Here is a 17,844-nt window from a genome sequence, read left to right as displayed (position 1 = left end):
GGCGGCCCAGCTGGTGGCACAGCAGACCTGGACTTCTCGCGGGGCCGGAGGGGGCCAAGGGCATAGCGGGCCCTTAGTGGGGGTGTACCACCACCACCCACCACCGAGAGGGCCTGGAACTCCAGGGAGAAGGGTAAATAGGGGATACCCAGTCAAAGACTAAAGATTCCCAAGAACATCCGGCAACATAACATGCTCGTAATCGGCACATTTGAAAAGCAAATGCCAAGACATGGTTTTATACGTTATTTATACCCACATGCGCACAATTCCTAGGAAATACCTAAAATATTAAACGTTTATGTTGAATTTTGGATGACTTGTATTTTTTAAAAATATTTTTACATGATTTCCAAATTCTTTATAAGTTTCTTATGGTATATAATCAGAAAAAAAAAAAAAGCCGCCCTGTATGATTTTTAGATAACTAGTGGTGTCCTCGGGTGTTCTTCTAAAACGCTGTTAATATTTTATTTTTTGATATAGGCAGTGGTTTCTCCGAATGATCAATCTTCAATTACTTTTAAAAATGTGTAATATGGTCAGTGCCCTTCCCCGCACGTATCCTCTGGGACCCGCACGTGTTCAGGGCCCTGCCGTGTCCTTGCTGGCCTCTGTGCAAAGAGGAGGGTGGGCGGGGAGGGGCAGGTGCTTACCTGGCATTTGGAGGTCTCGGGGTCGCACAGGCTGCTGTGTCCGTGGCACTGACAGGGGACGCAGGGGCCCAGGGCTGGCCTCGCCGCCGCACTGCCCGGCTCTGACGGCAGCCGGTAGAACCCTGGCCCGCACGCCTGGAGGAAGAGGCAAGAGGTCAGGGGGGTCAGGGCTCAAGCTGCTTGGGCGCCCCTGGGTCCTGGTGGCACGAGGACACCCACCCGCCCGCGCGGGAGGCAACGCACCTTCAGGCACGAGGGCCAGGTCCCTGACGGCCCGGCACGTGGGGCTGTTCCCGCGCACACCCTCAGTCGGAGAAAGCTCCCAGTTGTCCTTCCCTCCACAAAAAGGTTTGTTTTAAGGCAAAATTGTCATTTGGACGAAGGAGAGAATTCCAGTGTCCCTGACAGCCTAAAATCTGTTCCTGCTACGCTGGCTGGACAACTTGCTAAGGTCCAATGAGACTCAGAGAAATATTAAATAAATAGAAAAGTGTCATGGTTGCATTTTTTCTTTATCGATATAATTTAAGGATGATAAAAGCAAGAAATTCAAAATTCTCATGTCTTGGGAATATTAGGCCACCAATAAAATTTATCCTGCCCTGATCTCTCTCTTTTTTTTATTTTTTTCATTTTGCAATAAAAATCTGAGAGCAAACAGAAAACCGCTAGCAAAGCTGACACATGCAGAATCAAGACTTCCATCTTCATTCGGGTTCATTATGCAAATGGATCAAAACACATCCCTGGCTTTCTGGAAGAGAGCCCACAGCCCCGAAGAGGGAATAAGAACGTCTTGGGTTCCAGGCTCAGGCCTTTTGGTGTGCGAAGCTAGTGCATTTATCAGGTGTCGTCTGATTTATGAGTGGGAGGTAAGAGTTGGCTGTTCAGGTCCCAGTGAAGATGACAAAGGGGCGGTCTTACCACTTGGGCTGTGTAGGATTTTTTTCCCCACAGGATATTTTGCTCCTGTTGAAGGGACGACTGCTGAATAAGCAGGACAAAAGCATATACATTAAGAACTTCCTAATACCTCTGTGTTCTTTTGGTTCTGGACTAGGTTATCCAGAGCAGTATATGCAAAAGGGTTCCTTGAGAAAAGAAAAAAGATCACTAGTCAGCACTCTCCTTGCTTATTTTGATCTGGATACTGTAACAGTATCTCCATTAAGCATTTAATTAGGAGTCTCTTTGCTTTTATCACAGCCTATAAGAAATTTTAATGAGATTAAGTAACGTCCCAACTTTGAGCAAGCTGATACAGAAAATCCGGGGCAGTAGTCACAATATTTTGAGTCTCATTTGTCTTATGGGGGACTTAATCATATATTTTAATAAGTCTATTCATGTTATTTAAAATCAAGGCTCATATTGCCATTGTTATCAAATACGGTGTAGAAATTATGACTGAGGAATTAATTTAAGAAACCAAACAAATGATTCAAATTGTATTCAAAAATATTTCACGGAGTTGTTCCCATTCTTTAGTATGCTGACTATTGAATAAAACTGATTTTCTTTACATGGATTTCATCCTTGGATACCTATGTAATTATTGTTATTTTACTGGTGTATTTGTTTGGTGTGTGTGGGTGTGTGTTTGTGAATGTGAAAATTGCACAAGTAGAGAGTTCTTAACTTCCTTTTATATCTCTAACAAAAGTTGAAAACTTTAAAAGGTTCAGAGGAAGAATCAAGTTTAGAAACAGGACTTTTCCCACAATAGCCACACTGTGGAAAGAGCCTCAGTGTCCATTGACGGATGATGGATAGAGAAGCTGTGGTCTATGTATACGTGGAATATTCCTCAGCCATTAGAAACGACAAATACCCACCATTTGCTTCGATGTGGATGGAACTGGAGGGTATGATGCTGAGTGAAGTAAGTCAATCGGAGAAGGACAAACATTATATGGTCTCATTCATTTGGGGAATATAAAAAATAGTGAAAGGGAATAAAGGGGAAAGGAGAAAAAATGAGTGGGAAATATCAGAAAGATACAGAACATGAGAGACTCCTAACTCTGGGAAACGAACAAGGGGTGGTAGAAAGGGAGGTGGTGGGGGGTTGGGGTGACTCAGTGACGGGCACTGAGCGGGACTCTTGGTGTTATGCTAGATGTTGGCAAATTGAACGCCAATAAAAAAATAAAAAATAAAAATTAGATTGTGTAACAACAATAACAACAAAAAAAAAGTGTATTTTCCGGACTGCCTTTAGTAGAGTTGGAGAAGATGGCCCATGTGACATGCAAAGAGTCACCCAAGTGTCCCTTCCTGGCATTGTTAAAAAATAAGAAAGAAAAAAGAAAGAAAGAAAGAAAGAAAGACAGAAAGAAAGAAAGAAAGACTTTTCATCGAGGAAGTACGTGAAATTCATGGTTATAAAATGAAATCCAAAGGTGAGCAGGGCAGGTGAAGTTTACTCTGACACTCACCCACATCCCCTACTACCATGGCTCTTCCCGGGGAAGACAGCAGCACGAAGCCCAAAAACACTTGTAACGGGAACGTGAGCCTCAGCGCCAAGTGAGCTCTGTGTCGAACCTTCGAGGCCTAGCTCTGTCGTTCCCGATGTTGGCTGCACATGGAATCATCTGAGGAGTTTTATATATAACCCTGGCTCCACCTCCAGAAATTCTTTTTTAATTAAAATAATTTTTTTTTAGATTTTATTTTTTTCAGAGAGAGAGGGAGAGAGAGAGAGAGAGGAAGGAGAGGCAGAGGGAGAGAGAGAATCCTAAGCAGACTCCCTGTCCAGGGAGAAGCCTGTGTAGGGCTCCATCTCAGGACCTTGAGATCATGACCTGAGCCAAAACCAAGAGTTGGACGCTCCACCAACTGAGCCACCCAGATGCCCCATCTTCAGAAATTTTTATCTAACTGGTGGAGAGCGGGGCCAGTGTTTGTTTTAAAACTACTAGATGAGTCTAATAAGCAGCCAGAATTGAGAATCCCGGGCATGCTGCTCATTCTCTTTTAAAAGGCATAGGGACTCTGATCCTGTGACACAAATGATTATGGAAGCCTTGATTTTACAAGCTAGTTTCTTCTAAGGGATACAGGCAAGTTGTGTGGCATTGAGACGTGGTTTCCCCATCCCACAAATGAGCAAACGTATTAACTCAGATGATTTCTGAATCTTCTTTTCCTTCTAACATCCTGATTAATTTTTATGTCCTGATTAAGTTACTATGAGTTAGCAAAACAAGAGACAGTGCTGGAGTTAGAACCTTAAAACACTTTTTAAAGGAACTGGATGTATTTATTCCATTTTAATCCCCTCCTTTCTTGGAAGCTCTTTGTTTTTATTCTTTCCACTTTTTGACATTTTTGAGAGTTTTTCAGTATCAGATGTTCTCAGTGAACTGGGGCAAAATTCGTGAGAAAGATTATGTTTGAGCCGGAATAAAAGAGGAAAGATAATAGCTACTTTTTGTAGCCCTCTCTAATGCTTTCTGAGACAAAATGGAGAATTTTAAAAAAGCAAATAAACACTGTCCTAATTGTATCCCTTTTTTTCTAACTCAAACTTTCCCAAAGTTCTTTCTTTGTGCTAAAGTTATGCATAGCTCAGTTGTCTTCTGCTGTCCTTCTATCTTTATTTTCATAATATGGCATCTCATCAAAATGTTCACATCTCATTTGCACAAAAATGTGGGAGGAAGGAGACAAAGAGAATACAGAACCCACAGCTCCAGGTGCAGAGTTACACAACACCCCCCACCTCCCTCCTCAGACTTTAACAAGAAAAACACTTGTGCTGTTGCCAGTGGAAAGACTATCATCTCTTGACATGGATTTTGCAACCAGGCAATCCTCAGTTTAATGCTGGTTCCCTGCTTACTGATACAATTTTACACAGGTTTCGAACACTGTGGGTTGCAGTTTCCTCACCTGGAACATGAGGATGTTGTTAAGTAGGGAAGTGTGCCTAGGTTTTCTGAAACAGAGTTACCCAGGCTCAGACTGCAGTCTTGCTGTTTTCTAGCTGGGTGATCATGGGCAAGTTTCATAACTTGCCTGGGCTTCCATTTCCTCATCCATAAAATGGGGATCATAATAGGTGCTCAGTGTTGGTGTAGGTACATTAGGGAAGTGCACTCGGTGTTGTGCAGGACATAGTGAGCGTTCAGCACATGGTCAGTTGTTTCTCTTTTACAAGGTTGTTGGGAGGATTAAATAAGGTGAAGTATGTTTAGTGCTTCACATACGATAAATCAACACAGTTGCCTGCACCTCAGATACGTTTTTTTTAAATGTAGTCATTTAAGACTAAAAATAAAAATAAGAGTAATTGTCCTATATTGCATTGGGTGACAGAATATCGAGGTCTTCCTACTGAGCCATGCCACATTCCTCCATATTTTTGTGCACAGGAGAGCAGTCTTTGGGTCTTCCACATAGAAGAAAATTGGTAAAGGGTATCCCGAGAGATGTGCGTTTGGAAGAAGAAAAGTCTGTTTTCACTAGTTTGTCTTTTGTGTTTTATGAGTTGATAATGGGTATCTATTTCGGGGGCATTAAAAAAATTAGCTTTAGTAGCCAAAGTAACAGCTTCTGAATGGTGACCCAGTAGACAGCAGCCGCTCAGCTGTGAGCCAGCAGCCCTATTATAACATGAGGGTGAAGACACAGAGGCTGAACTGCAGAACATATGCTCTAGGGATCAACTGCAACTCTTTGACCACCATGAGCTTACAGCAGAGAACCGCATACTCAGTCCTGACAATCTTCCGTTTCTGCATACAACCTAACCCAAGTTTAGGTCAGTTTAGGTCAGTCAGGCAATCATGTGAACTCAGACGATGGTGAGAAACAGCAGAAACAAAGGATGGTAAACTCAATGGCCCCCAAACCAACAAATGTAGTAAGGAAACTGGGTCCTTTATTCAGCTTCCAAAGGTAATCTGATCTTTACTTCAAATCACAAAGTGTAAGAAGTGGGTATTTCTAGAAACTCACATTTCCAATGACCAGGGCTGTAGCATCATGAGATGACAGGTAACAGGCCTAAGCGTCTTCACAATCGGCTATATTTTCAGCAGTAACTAACACTTAATTCTATTTATTTGCAACCACATTTTGGGTAAAACCAGGAAATGAATAGCTTGTAAATGCAAATGTCTCTAGAATACCATACATTTGGCAAAAATATTGTAGAGGAATTGCTTTGTGTATTCGTGACCCAAAGCATATGTTACTGGAATAGGAGGCATTATTTCAACACTGTCCTTAGCTCTTGCTTTGATGATTAGATTTTATGCTTGGGTAATTACACTTTAGAATCAAGATGAATTATAAATAAGATGTATAATGGATTAGAGGCAATGGGTTGTGGAGAACACCTTAGGCACCTTATTATGAGAGACAGCCCTTTATCCCCATAATCTCAACACTAGGATATTACTGTAATTATTGTCTGTAAATAGGAGCTTAAGTGAAATTCACAGGACATAGGTGAAGCCACCAATGCAGATGCTGGTCTGTATGTGTTCCTAGTTTTCTTAATCTCCTTCATTTATCAGTTTATTTGTGCTAATATGTATTTTCATATAATGATGAAAAATTACTAAGATTAATGGGAATGCATGTTTTAGAACATGCTGTTTAAAAAGCCTACCAATCACAGTAAAAAGAGGTTTTAACATTTAAAATCTGGAACAGAAGGTAGATTGCATTAAAATAATTTGCTTCTCTACCAACATTTTTATTTGTAAGTGAACAGGATTATTTTAAACACATGCAGACAAAATGTAGCCATGGAAAGCTTTCTCTTCAAGACGGCTACCAGTCAGTCTTGACTACTTACTCAATACCTTTAATAGCAAAATAATGTTGCAGAATTAGAGAATTTCAAAACTTCAAAACCCAACCTGTTATTTTATAGGTTGGATGATTGTAGAGCAACTCAGGCCTTATCACAATTAAAGAATTGGCCAAGGTCACACAGTGAGTCAACAGTATAGCCAAACACTTCTTGGGATAAAATTCCACTTGTCCAGAAAAATCTCAAGTTCTTTATGTCTTTTGTTTCAAGTCTTTTATGCTCATTGGAAAGAAGGTAGCTTTTACGTGTGCCACATTCACGGTCTCATCGTTCACATCTACTCCATGTATTTTGGTTGGTTGTGTCTGTAAGTGTTACATATACACTTACTAGTATGTGGACGAGTGCACATATGTATATGCGGGAGTTAGGATTCAATAAAAAGGTGGATTTTTTGATTATTTATTAGATCAGTATAGACACATTCATGGGAATATCACCTTTCGGAGGAGCCACAAAGCTATAAAATTATTCCAAGGACGTTTCACAGATATTTGCAGTTATTCTTACCATATTGCTCTCTGAACAACATGGAATTTATTTCAGTTAAAAATAGGGCTTTCACACACCTGTTTTCATTCAAATCAATTCTCATGATGATTCTACAGGTAAAAATCCTAAGGGCCAGCCACAAATAGAGCCAGTGCCCTCTCTCCGAGTGGCGGAGCCAGGGAGGATTCAGTGAAACCAAGCTGCTTCTCTCTTCATCACAGCATGCTACATCTCAAGAGGGTTTTATTCATTATTTTTAAGTTACTTTCGTTTTGAGCTGGTGCCATCACCTGCCTTATGAGCCGTACTTAGTAAAACTTCTCAAATCCTGTCTACAAAAGTTTCATGCCATTTTCTATAAAGGAAGTCAATGCATGGATATAGAATTAATTATTCCATAATAATACTATGATATCAACCAACATTGACAACTGTCAGGCACTATAATAGTGCTTTCGAGTCACAAGTCACTTCATCTTCATGTGATTCTTCAGGAGAGGTATTAAAAATGTCTAACCAGTGTGCTGTGGGCCTAAACCAGTCTGCCTACTAGGAAGGAAACTGCACTGTGGAGCTGGAGCAGATTCTGGGCACCCCTCCTGTGGGGAGGACTCTGGGTCTGCAGGACAGTGGCGAGTGTGGTGGCAGTGAGCAAGGGACTTGGAGGTTTACCAGCTGAAGCTTAACGAGGTTTAGTAAATGGTGCAAAGTCTCAATCCGAGTATACGATGAAGTGGAGATTCAAGCCCAGGCCAGTTTCCCATCCATTCCACTTTTTCCTTTATTACACTCTTCCTATTAATATTTAATATTCAATATTTGCAAAAACGAAATCGACTTCCAGAGGATAAAGATCTGGAAAATATGCCAGTTCTAGAGGTAATCAGAGGAAAATCCCAGAGAGCAAAATAAACAATTTTAAAAATATAACCACTGGATGGTGGTGGTACTGTGGGGACAATATGTGTCCTTCCAGGAAGCCTACGTGCATGGGAAGATTCTGCTATTTAGTGCCAAAGTCTTGTCATGGTCCATATAAAAACAATCTTTCAAAGCCCAAAAGAACCACATCTTAGAACCACTGTGGCTTAAATGTCTTTAGCCATCCAGAAGAGGTGCCAAGAAAATAGATGGGCTATGATAAAGGTGCCTCACGGAAACATCTTATTTCCTGACTGCTCCGTACTTTTAATTCTCATCAAATATTTCCCTTCGGGTGTGATTCCCACCTGTAGGTCACACCACCACCACCCTTGTCTTACTGTGTCTCATGCTGTGAGCAGAGGGTGGAAAAAAACAAATCCATAGGTTAGGATGGGCACGAGGAAAGGAAAGCGGAGTGCAGCAAAGATGGTTCTGGACGTATTTCCATCGGGCTGGTGAGTGGGGAGAGCTCGTGCAGGTTGGCGGTGGCGGCTTACCTCACAGGACAGGCCAGAGTGGCCGGCAGGACACTCGCATCGTTCTATCAGGCGAGCTGGAGGTGCGGTGGCAGTTCCACGGCCGGGCTGGCCCACCGCCAGGGAGACCTCGGAAATCCTGCGGACAGCAGCGAGCACTGCGTTAGCGCCGGGGCAGCCCTGCACACGCCCCTCGGGCTTTGGGCCAAGCACCTCTGGCTGGTCTGGTGGCCCCACAGCTGCCTGCCCTCCGCGGACTCGGCGCCACATCCTGTGCCTGCATCTTTGTTTCCTCACAGGCTGAGCTCGCACATTAGCAAAATATTCACACGAGTCATAAGGACTTTAGTAGATTAGATGTCTGATATCCTGTTGAGAAGTTATTAGAAAGATTCCCCCCACACACACACATTTCAAAATGTGAGCGGCTTCAGGTAGACACGGCCAATTAATTAGACATTTATATTCCTTCAAACAGACAAAGCAAGGTCATTTCCCATTAGAATATCTCCCGTAGTCACTAGTGAAATTGCTTTTAATTTACAACTAGCCCGACTTCCTCCTCCTGAGTCTCTGAATGTCCTTTCAAGAACTTTAGAAAATCATCTAGAAAACAACGATTGAGCATAATCTAGTAATACCGGTCTCTTTCTGAGGATAAAGGACCTTTCAAATCAGTGGTTTTGCTAATTTTATGAAATAAATCCTTCAACTAACTTAACTCACCTTTCCTATTGGTAGAAAGGTACTTATAATTGAAAAAAAAATATGGTCCTAGTGAAAATGTTGATACCTTTTACATTAATTTGAAATTATGCATTAAAAAATATATGCAGTCCATAAACTCAGACTATTTCATGACTGACTAACCGGCAACATGAAATGTTCTGCAAGTAAACTTTTAAATGAGAAAATGGACAGTTTTGCTTCACCAAAAGTCACCTCCAATAGCTTGAGGAGCTTGAATCATAAACTTTATAACAAGCACAGGTAGGTTTTACTGACACTGGATTAGAAACACACACCCTGACGTCGCTAGATTGTCGTCTGCACGTGCAAGACCAGCCAGCCTGTATGAAACACGTGGTCCATTAAAAATTCAGATTTCACTCTCCCCTCCTTATAGTGCACAGAGCGGTCTGACCTATCAACACACCACTCCCGTCCTGTAAGAATGGCTCTACCCTTATGTTTCCCTGGATTCTCTGTGGGAGTTCGTTGTTCCCAGGTCCTCTCTGTTGGCGTCGTATTGTATTTTATACCATGAGGGGTCGCTAGAATCATCTTCCCTTCTCTCCCACATGATGCGTGCACACCAACAGGCTAGTGAATACTTAAAAGAACCAGGACTGTGAACTGGTGCAGCCACTCTGGAAAACTGTGTGGAGGTTCCTCAAAGAGTTAAAAATAGACCTGCCCTACGACCCAGCAATTGCACTGTTGGGGATTTACCCCAAAGATTCAGATGCAATGAAACGTCGGGACACCTGCACCCCGATGTTTTTATCAGCAATGGCCACAATAGCCAAACTGTGGAAGGAGCCTCGGTGTCCATCGAGAGATGAATGGATAAAGAAGATGTGGTTTATGTATACAATGGAATATTACTCAGCCATTAGAAACGACAAATACCCACCATTTGCTTCAACGTGGATGGAACTGGAGGGTATTATGCTGAGTGAAATAAGTCAATCGGAGAAGGACAAACAGTGTATGTTCTCATTCATTTGGGGAATATGAATAATAGTGAAAGGGAATATAAAGGAAGGGAAAAGAAATGTTGGGAAATATCAGGAAGGGAGACAGAACATAAAGACTCCTAACTCGGGGAAACGAACTAGGGGTGGTGGAAGGGGAGGAGGGCGGGTGTTGGAGGGGAATGGGTGACGGGCACTGAGGTGGACACTTGACGGGATGAGCACTGGGTGTTTTTCTGTATGTTGGTAAATTGAACACCAATAAAAATTAATTAAGAAAAAAAAAAAAAGAACCAAGTAAAACTTGCATTGCGTGTCAACAACAGATATTTCTGCAATACACCTGGTTTTTCTCAGGCGCTGAAAGAGCAACTGTTTTGCTTGAATCAGGGATTTGGCCAAACTCAAGCCTCTATTTAACTGAATACCGAAGTGCAAAGTTGTTACATCCTTCAAATCAATGCAAGAGAAGACAAAAGCAAAGAAAAAAAAAAAGGCAATGTCAGCATTGACATTATATACAAAGTCTACAAACTACATGTAAAATTTTTAAACTCTCTGCTTCTGAGACATTTTCAATTTGTAAGTGAACAAAGATGCATGATGCCTCACTGTTTGGGGGGAAGATTCAAATGTATTTTTCAATGTTGTCAAGTCTACTGTATTAGAAAATTAAGTGCTAATCCATTGCTTTACTTATTCTTATTGTGGATAGACAATGGCTTTAGCCTTTGATGAGTCTAGAATAAGTATTGTATTTATTTATTTATCCTTAAGTCTCACAAAGTGATCTCCTAAGCTAAAGAACTTTATTTAGGGAGGTATGTGAATAATACGAGAAGAGAAAGAGACTCACCGGGGAAAAAGACCAAAATAAAGGTAGTCTTTTCCCCCATATGGGGAATCGGCATCAGGAAAGCAAAGAAAGTACAATGAAAAATGCAGGACATGGTTTCTATCGGTTCTGCTAACAAAATGTTCTGTGGGCTACCAAACTCTGTGGTGTAGAACAGTTTGCAAAATAATCACTTATTTCCACACTCACAAAGTTACCTGCTGTCTTCCATGACATGCACACATGCTTTGGTTTCTGCCACTTAATTTACACTTTACAGTTAAAAATAATTAATGATAATGCCAACTGTATTTTTTTGGTACATGCCCTTTTTTTATTATTATTTCACATAAAGTAATCTTAGACATGAGAAAGAACACCAAAGGGATACAGATTTGAAAGTGAATTTTGGTCCTTGATTTATTGTTTTACCCAAAGTCCCTACCTATGGTATAATCAGGAGAACAATACGGATGTTCTGCAACAAAGAAAAAAAATCTCCTGCTATGTTTAGCATAAACACCTGAAGTACAGGATTTATATATTCATTGCTTTGCCAATAAAAGACTTTATAAATTTTTTTCCTAAACTGATCTACTAATTTATTGCATAAGACTGTTTTCAAACATCTATAGATCTCACATTCTTGCATGAAATAACTGACATTCCAGAGAAATTGAGACTATGTGTATGAACTCAACTTTCTGCTTCCATGACAGGAAACCTTGCACAGGTGTGCAATTCCTCCTTTTATCTCATTAGATAAATTGTCCCTTCCACTCTGGGAAATGATCATGGCTGCTCATGTTGAAATCTCCTGGCTTCTCCATTATTTATTTTCCATTATCCTATAATTTTTAATGTATATATTGCTACAAACTCTTTTCCATCAGGGTTTGTAAACATGTTTAGTTCTCTCCCAGAGTAAACAGTCATCCCTTGATCTTTGACACTATCTCATTCCTCCCTTTTACACTTATGTTAATGGAAAATAATAGTCTACATCCATACTATTAGGGTCACTGTGTCCCATTCATAGCCTGAAACTTTGAGATTTGCCTCAGGATTCTAAAAAAAAAAAAAATGGTATTATGAATGGTACCAGTGCAATCCTAAGTGTCAAGTCTCAAAGGCCTCATTTTACTTGGCCTCTTTGGGTTACATGAAAACTCTATCCCCCCTTGTAGTATTCTCATTCTTTGGCTTGCATGACAAAATATTTATTACTATTATTCTTCTGTTTCTCTCTATTCTGTGTGATTCCCAATCTTTTCACATCATGATGCACAATGAAAGGGACAATATTGTAGGGCACACTGGGACACATATGAGAATGCTCATGGTTGCAAGAGTTGAGACCAGCATGTCCCTGCCTGTTCCGTGAAGATTGAAGGAGGTCACCTTCTCAGCAATCTTGTAATCTATTTATAGCACAAGTTATCTATCTCTACCCAACAGGGCTTTTTCACCTAAATTTCTGACTGACATCTAAAACTCACCAGGTTGAAGGTCAATTTGACTTATCCTCTCCTCTTAAGCTTGCTTCTTGTCCTATTTTATCTTTGGAGGGAATGGTAGTATTTTCTTCTAGGTGACCTGGAAGGCATCCTTGACTTGTGTTCTATCCTCTCATTCCCAAACCAAACACTCCTAAATCTTTCTGGTCAAGTGTCTTACTGCTCTCATCTATAGACTCTAAAATCAGAATTTAACTTCTATTCCATTACAGTTTACCTGCTTTGTCTCATGATATTTCCATACGTTGCCTTGATAAGAATATAATGAATGTCATATAAAACATCCAAGAAGTCTTCACGGGTCACAGTTCTACTGATTCGAGGATCATCACCATAATATTTCCATTCTTTCTGTTAAAAAAAAAAAGAAAAGAAACCACATTTGATGAAACTAAATGTAAAACCACTGGCATCCTTGCACCAAACTAATAAGCTTACCTCCGTCATTTCAATTTCATGCCTTGTCAGCTGGCCAATTAGAGGAGCAGCCATATGCCTGATGATAATTCTAGTGTGAGTAGGGGTCCCACCTCGAATGATAACTTGAGGATTGTAAGTAGAGAACCCTGTCTCTTCCCGAGCCTCAAAATAGATTGCATACTTGAGTTTGCCTCCATAGGCCATCAGCTGACAAAATAAAACGATGAGTGACATGTTAGATAAAGCCCCAAATGGCGTGATTTCAAAAACACATTTTAGTTATTCTCATACGGCTTTGAAGTTCTTGTCCTTACCTTCTTTCCTTCAAACTGTTCTGGAAGTTTCCAATAGAAAGGTTCCAAGCGGAGATCCTGTCTCACCAGGTCCATGTGCGCCACAATCTCTGGATGTTGAAAAACGATCCCTTTGGTGGTGGTGTGCTGCAGAGCCTCGTCCACCAGGGGCAGGATGGTCTGCTCAGGCTTCAGAGTCACCTACGTGGGAATACAAACAGAGGGTGCTGACTTCAGATCTTTTGGTTGCGCCTTTAAAACCGAGTCACGGGCCACATGTCTCTGTGCAGTCTAATTCTCCTTCTGAGGAGGTGTTCTCATGGGAAACAAGCTTTGTGCAGAGCGAACCAGCAGGGCAGGGGATGAATCTGCCTTGTTTGCACGGTGACAACTAGGACCTCTATGAAAATTGGCCTCTTACACTCATAAACAGTAGAACTTAAAAGCGGGAAGGGTCACAGGAAAATGGAAGTAAAAATGAACACCCTGGAGCTCTAAAAGCTGGGGGTTCTCTCTGGCTGGCTAGCGTGAATGGGCAGCAAGGCCTGGTTTCCACGTTGGCCTCAGTGCAGGCCTGCATTCGGGCCCTGGCCCTCGGCCTCCAGAATGCAGCTCCCCCCCACACCCCACACACAGCACCTCCCTTCCACACTGGCATCTGTCTCCTTAGTGACAATAAATAAACTATTCCCCGGAAGAACAAAAGGCATTCACCCCAACCGTGTAGTGTCACATGGCCCCAGTTCTCAGTATGCACAGGGGAAGAGAGGACTTCCCTGCTTCCCCTTGCCTCTTCTCCCTCGGTGCCTGACCGACACTCACCAGTGGGACACACCATGGCCTGGCTTGGCTGTCCCTCACTCACCCACGTCCGGATCAGTCCTTTTGCTTCAGAGCACTGGGTAGTTGCACCGAAGCAATAGCATTGGCTGCAGCCAAGTGGGTTTTTGGCATCAAGTCCAAAATTGCCCGGCCGACACCTGTCACAGTGGACACCTTCTACGTTCACCTGAGGGAAGAGGAGAGTTCCTCAGGGTCCATGGTGAAGTCATGAGAGAAACAGAGGTGAGAAAGAGTAATGCTTCTTCTTCATTAACAACAAAAGAACGTTCACTGGGCATTAGACTCACATCTCAATGGCATACTTAGTTCATTTCATTGTTAGGATTTCAGGAGTCTAGGAATAGCTTTCCATATACATAAATATATTGCAGAGGCTATTGTATATTGATTTTAAAATCTAAATGATTTTATTTATATATTAGATCTCCTAATATCCACTGTGAACAATAGGAAAAAATCATGAGAATTTCAAAAGCAAAACAGAAACAGTGATTCCCAGACAGTGGCGTGATACAAAGTTGTAAAAAACAGGCGGGATGCTAAGACACAGATTTATAGAATTATCATTATATGACATAGGCGCACACACACACATCCAATGGGTATTAAATACAGTATATAGAATATGTATTAAATATGTATTATGTATTAAATGTGTAATATATATGTATTAAGTATGTATTAAATACAATATATATACTGTATTTATATGTATTATATAAATTAAATATAAATTGTATATAAAATAAATATAAATTGTATACATACATATACAATTATATATGTGTATACACACACACACACACACACACACACACACATACAGAGCTGCCATTTTCCTAAATTCTGAAGGCAACTGTAATAATCACTCCCTGGATTTCGTTTTCCTGTGTCCTCTGTCCCTCTTTGCATAGACTTTTTCTCAAAAGATACCCCTGACATAGTCTTAACTGCATTTATCCTGGGATTGACTTTTCAGAAATATCTAAGGGGGAAAAAATCCCTCTTATCCTTTTTAATTGGCTGTTTTTCTACATCATTTAACAATATTAATGAGAGCTGAATTTTACATGTAGTCGCTGTTTGTTATGTCAGTGTTTATACGTGAGGAGATTTTACTGAACTTCCACAGCAGTAAATATATTTTTCAGTGTACAGTGATTGTGGAGTAATGTGAAGAGAAATGGAATTTTAGAAGCCCTATTATCGAGCCGTGATTTCTCTCTGATGATGCTTAAGAGAAACGTCATTTTTTCCCTTCCCAAATTATTCCTGTTTAAACAAATATGTAAAGAAAAATCTAACTTTACCACTAAAAATATATCATCTCTATCAACTAGAAATGAAGTTGGATTTTGGTTGGAAATAAGTTCTTAAAGAGCAGTGCTTATCTGTAGGCCAACAAATAAAAACTGTGTCTGGCAATGAATTTTTGTCTATTTGTTTAACTTGGTGAAGCATGAATAACGACCACTGGATGAAGCCAGAAGTGAGCAATGGAGAGAGAATCCCTAGTGTATTTCGGCAGCACATACCTTACAGGTGCACTGCCCCGTCTGGTCAACGCAGGAGCACTTCTTAGTCTCTGGGTCACAGGTCCTGTCATCCGTCCCAGGCAGGAAGCACTCACAGGGGCTGCAGTGCGGGTAATTCCAGTGACCTTGGTTGCACTCTGTACATTTTGCACCAGAGAATTTGGGGTGACAGCTGCATTGGCCCGTGTTTATATTACACTGGAAATCCAAGGATCCCACTGTGCTGCAGTTACAAGCCTACGGAGGAGATAGAAACAGCAACCATTAAACACCATTTCGTGGGAAATCTCTTAAAATTTTAATTTGAATGTTTCTATGTTTCCATGAAACACATATTCATCACGTGTCTATTATATGCTTTGTACTGTTCTAGTTTAGCCGCCTGGGAAATATCAATGAACATAACATTAAAACTGCTTCCTGCATTTACTAAAATAGATGAGCATCCAAACAGATGAGCGTCCAGAAACCATAATCTTAATGAGAAAAGAAATGTGGTTTTTTTTTTTTTTTTTGTCTGTCTTGTGGCAAGGAGGAGGTGGGTATGGGTTTTCTTCAACCACTTTTGGTTTCAAAATTTGAACTTGACACAACCATTTCACCTTATCATCTCATTTTTAGAGAATTTAATTTGTAAAGAGACTTCTCTCACAGTCTAACAGAGGAAGATGAATACACACACACACACACACACACACACACGGATGAAATAAGAATTATAGGATAGGAGATGTGCAGACGTCTCTGAGAACATACAGAGATCCCCGAACCAGATTTGGGGAAGCCAAGAGAACTCGGGAAAGTATACCTAGGATGTTGTTTTCTGGCATTTCATGTTGCGGACAAGCCTGATTTGAGGTGCTTTGCTGGTAGCCTATTTTCTACTTCCTAGGCATGCATAGGATTGTTCTCTTACATAATTAAAACATTTGCTAGAATTTTTAGTTTGAGTCTTTTTTATTATTAACTTACTAGAATCTCATGAGTTCTTTCAGTTTGAGAATAAAATTATTCTTTTTACTTAAGTTTAAATTAAATTTATTTTTGATTTAAATTTATTTTTGATTGTTACTTCTGTCCATATTTGCCAATCTTCTTCTTCGGAATCACCTACAATTCTTAAAATACACCGCTTCTGTCTGTCTGCCCAATCTGCGATGTCCTAATGTTCTCTGCAGCCCTTTTCCTATTTGCCACTCAGATTTGTTGACCATTTTATAGTGCCCGTTGAACACAGTGAAAATTCTATTGTATGTACATGGCACTAATGCATTTTTAATTACACTATTGCATTTTTGGCTGATTTTCAGTAATTTATGTCATCTGACTCATTTCCAATTTGTGCTCATCTCTGTGTCTTTTCCTCTTATATTCTTTTAAGTCTTTCTGCTCTTGATTTACAGAGCTCGTATCTCATTGCGATTTAATGAACATGCGAAGCAGGTCTCTAAAATGTCATTTAGGATCTTGGAATAAGTCATTCTCAGGGTTCAGCAATGGCAATGATCATTCTATGGTCTCTGAGCTCTAAATTCCCTCTTCCTTGTCCAGCTTTACGATATTGTGGTTGGACCCTGTTGGCATTTCTCTGTGATTAGGGAGCAGGATGTTAGGCTTAGTCAACAGTGGGCCCTGGAGGGACCCGATAAGGCCCCAGGGGTGGGAAGACACTTCTGCCCTGGGTTCTGATTCTTCATTACTATTATCATGTTTACTATTTTACTATTTAGCATAAGAGCTCAGGAGCCTATAAAGAATTCCAGCTCGGCCTCAGGCTACTCTCGCCCCAAGACAGCTGAGTAGCTGTGGTCTACACACATGCTCTGATGTGACAAGCACCCCCGTGTGCTCACAATGGTGGACAGCTTCTGCAGACTACGGCTTGTCTGCAAACTCTGTTCACCCCTGCTCAACCTAGAAATTGTAGCTACTCTTTTGTGACCGTTACTTCAGGTCTTCATATATCCTTTTTTTTAATGCTTTTTTTAAAGTAACTAATCAGCTTTTGCCAGTTAACAGTTCTTTATCTGCTACTTTCCCTGTTATGTAACTGTTACGATTTCTGTCTCCCAAATGAGTCCTGACTCGGTACCCCCATCGGTACCATCTTTCTTTGTGTCTGAGTTTCCTACCACGTAATGTTTATATGTCATCAATGTCCAGATCCTTTTTGGTACTATTTTAGTATCTTTCTCACATTATCGCTCTATGGCAGACTTCTATGCATTACCACTTGCCAAATCCCTAGATCCATGTCTGGCTGGATACCCCTTTGCATTTCTCACACTTTTATTGCTCAGCTTAATTCTTATATCCACTACTACTG

General features: G+C 40.8%; 1 protein-coding gene across 3 annotated transcripts in view; it reads right to left on the bottom strand.

Annotated features, from left to right (window-relative positions):
* LAMA2 (laminin subunit alpha 2) overlaps nucleotides 1-17,844 on the bottom strand; it is a 580,308-nt gene that overhangs the window by 182,640 nt on the left and 379,824 nt on the right. For all 3 annotated transcript variants that reach the window (XM_041737419.1, XM_041737425.1, XM_041737408.1), the window contains 7 exons: nucleotides 15,519-15,755; nucleotides 14,006-14,149; nucleotides 13,162-13,341; nucleotides 12,866-13,054; nucleotides 12,645-12,778; nucleotides 8,400-8,517; nucleotides 657-791 (listed from right to left, as the gene is read on the bottom strand). In XM_041737419.1, coding sequence (XP_041593353.1) covers nucleotides 657-791; nucleotides 8,400-8,517; nucleotides 12,645-12,778; nucleotides 12,866-13,054; nucleotides 13,162-13,341; nucleotides 14,006-14,149; nucleotides 15,519-15,755 — 1,137 coding nt within the window. The remainder of the gene's footprint in view (nucleotides 1-656; nucleotides 792-8,399; nucleotides 8,518-12,644; nucleotides 12,779-12,865; nucleotides 13,055-13,161; nucleotides 13,342-14,005; nucleotides 14,150-15,518; nucleotides 15,756-17,844) is intronic.

The sequence above is a fragment of the Vulpes lagopus genome, chromosome 2 (assembly GCF_018345385.1).
Source record: "Vulpes lagopus strain Blue_001 chromosome 2, ASM1834538v1, whole genome shotgun sequence".
Taxonomy (NCBI): Eukaryota; Metazoa; Chordata; class Mammalia; order Carnivora; family Canidae; genus Vulpes; species Vulpes lagopus.
Note: the sequence above shows the minus strand (reverse complement) of the source record. Positions and strands in the feature narration are given on the sequence as shown.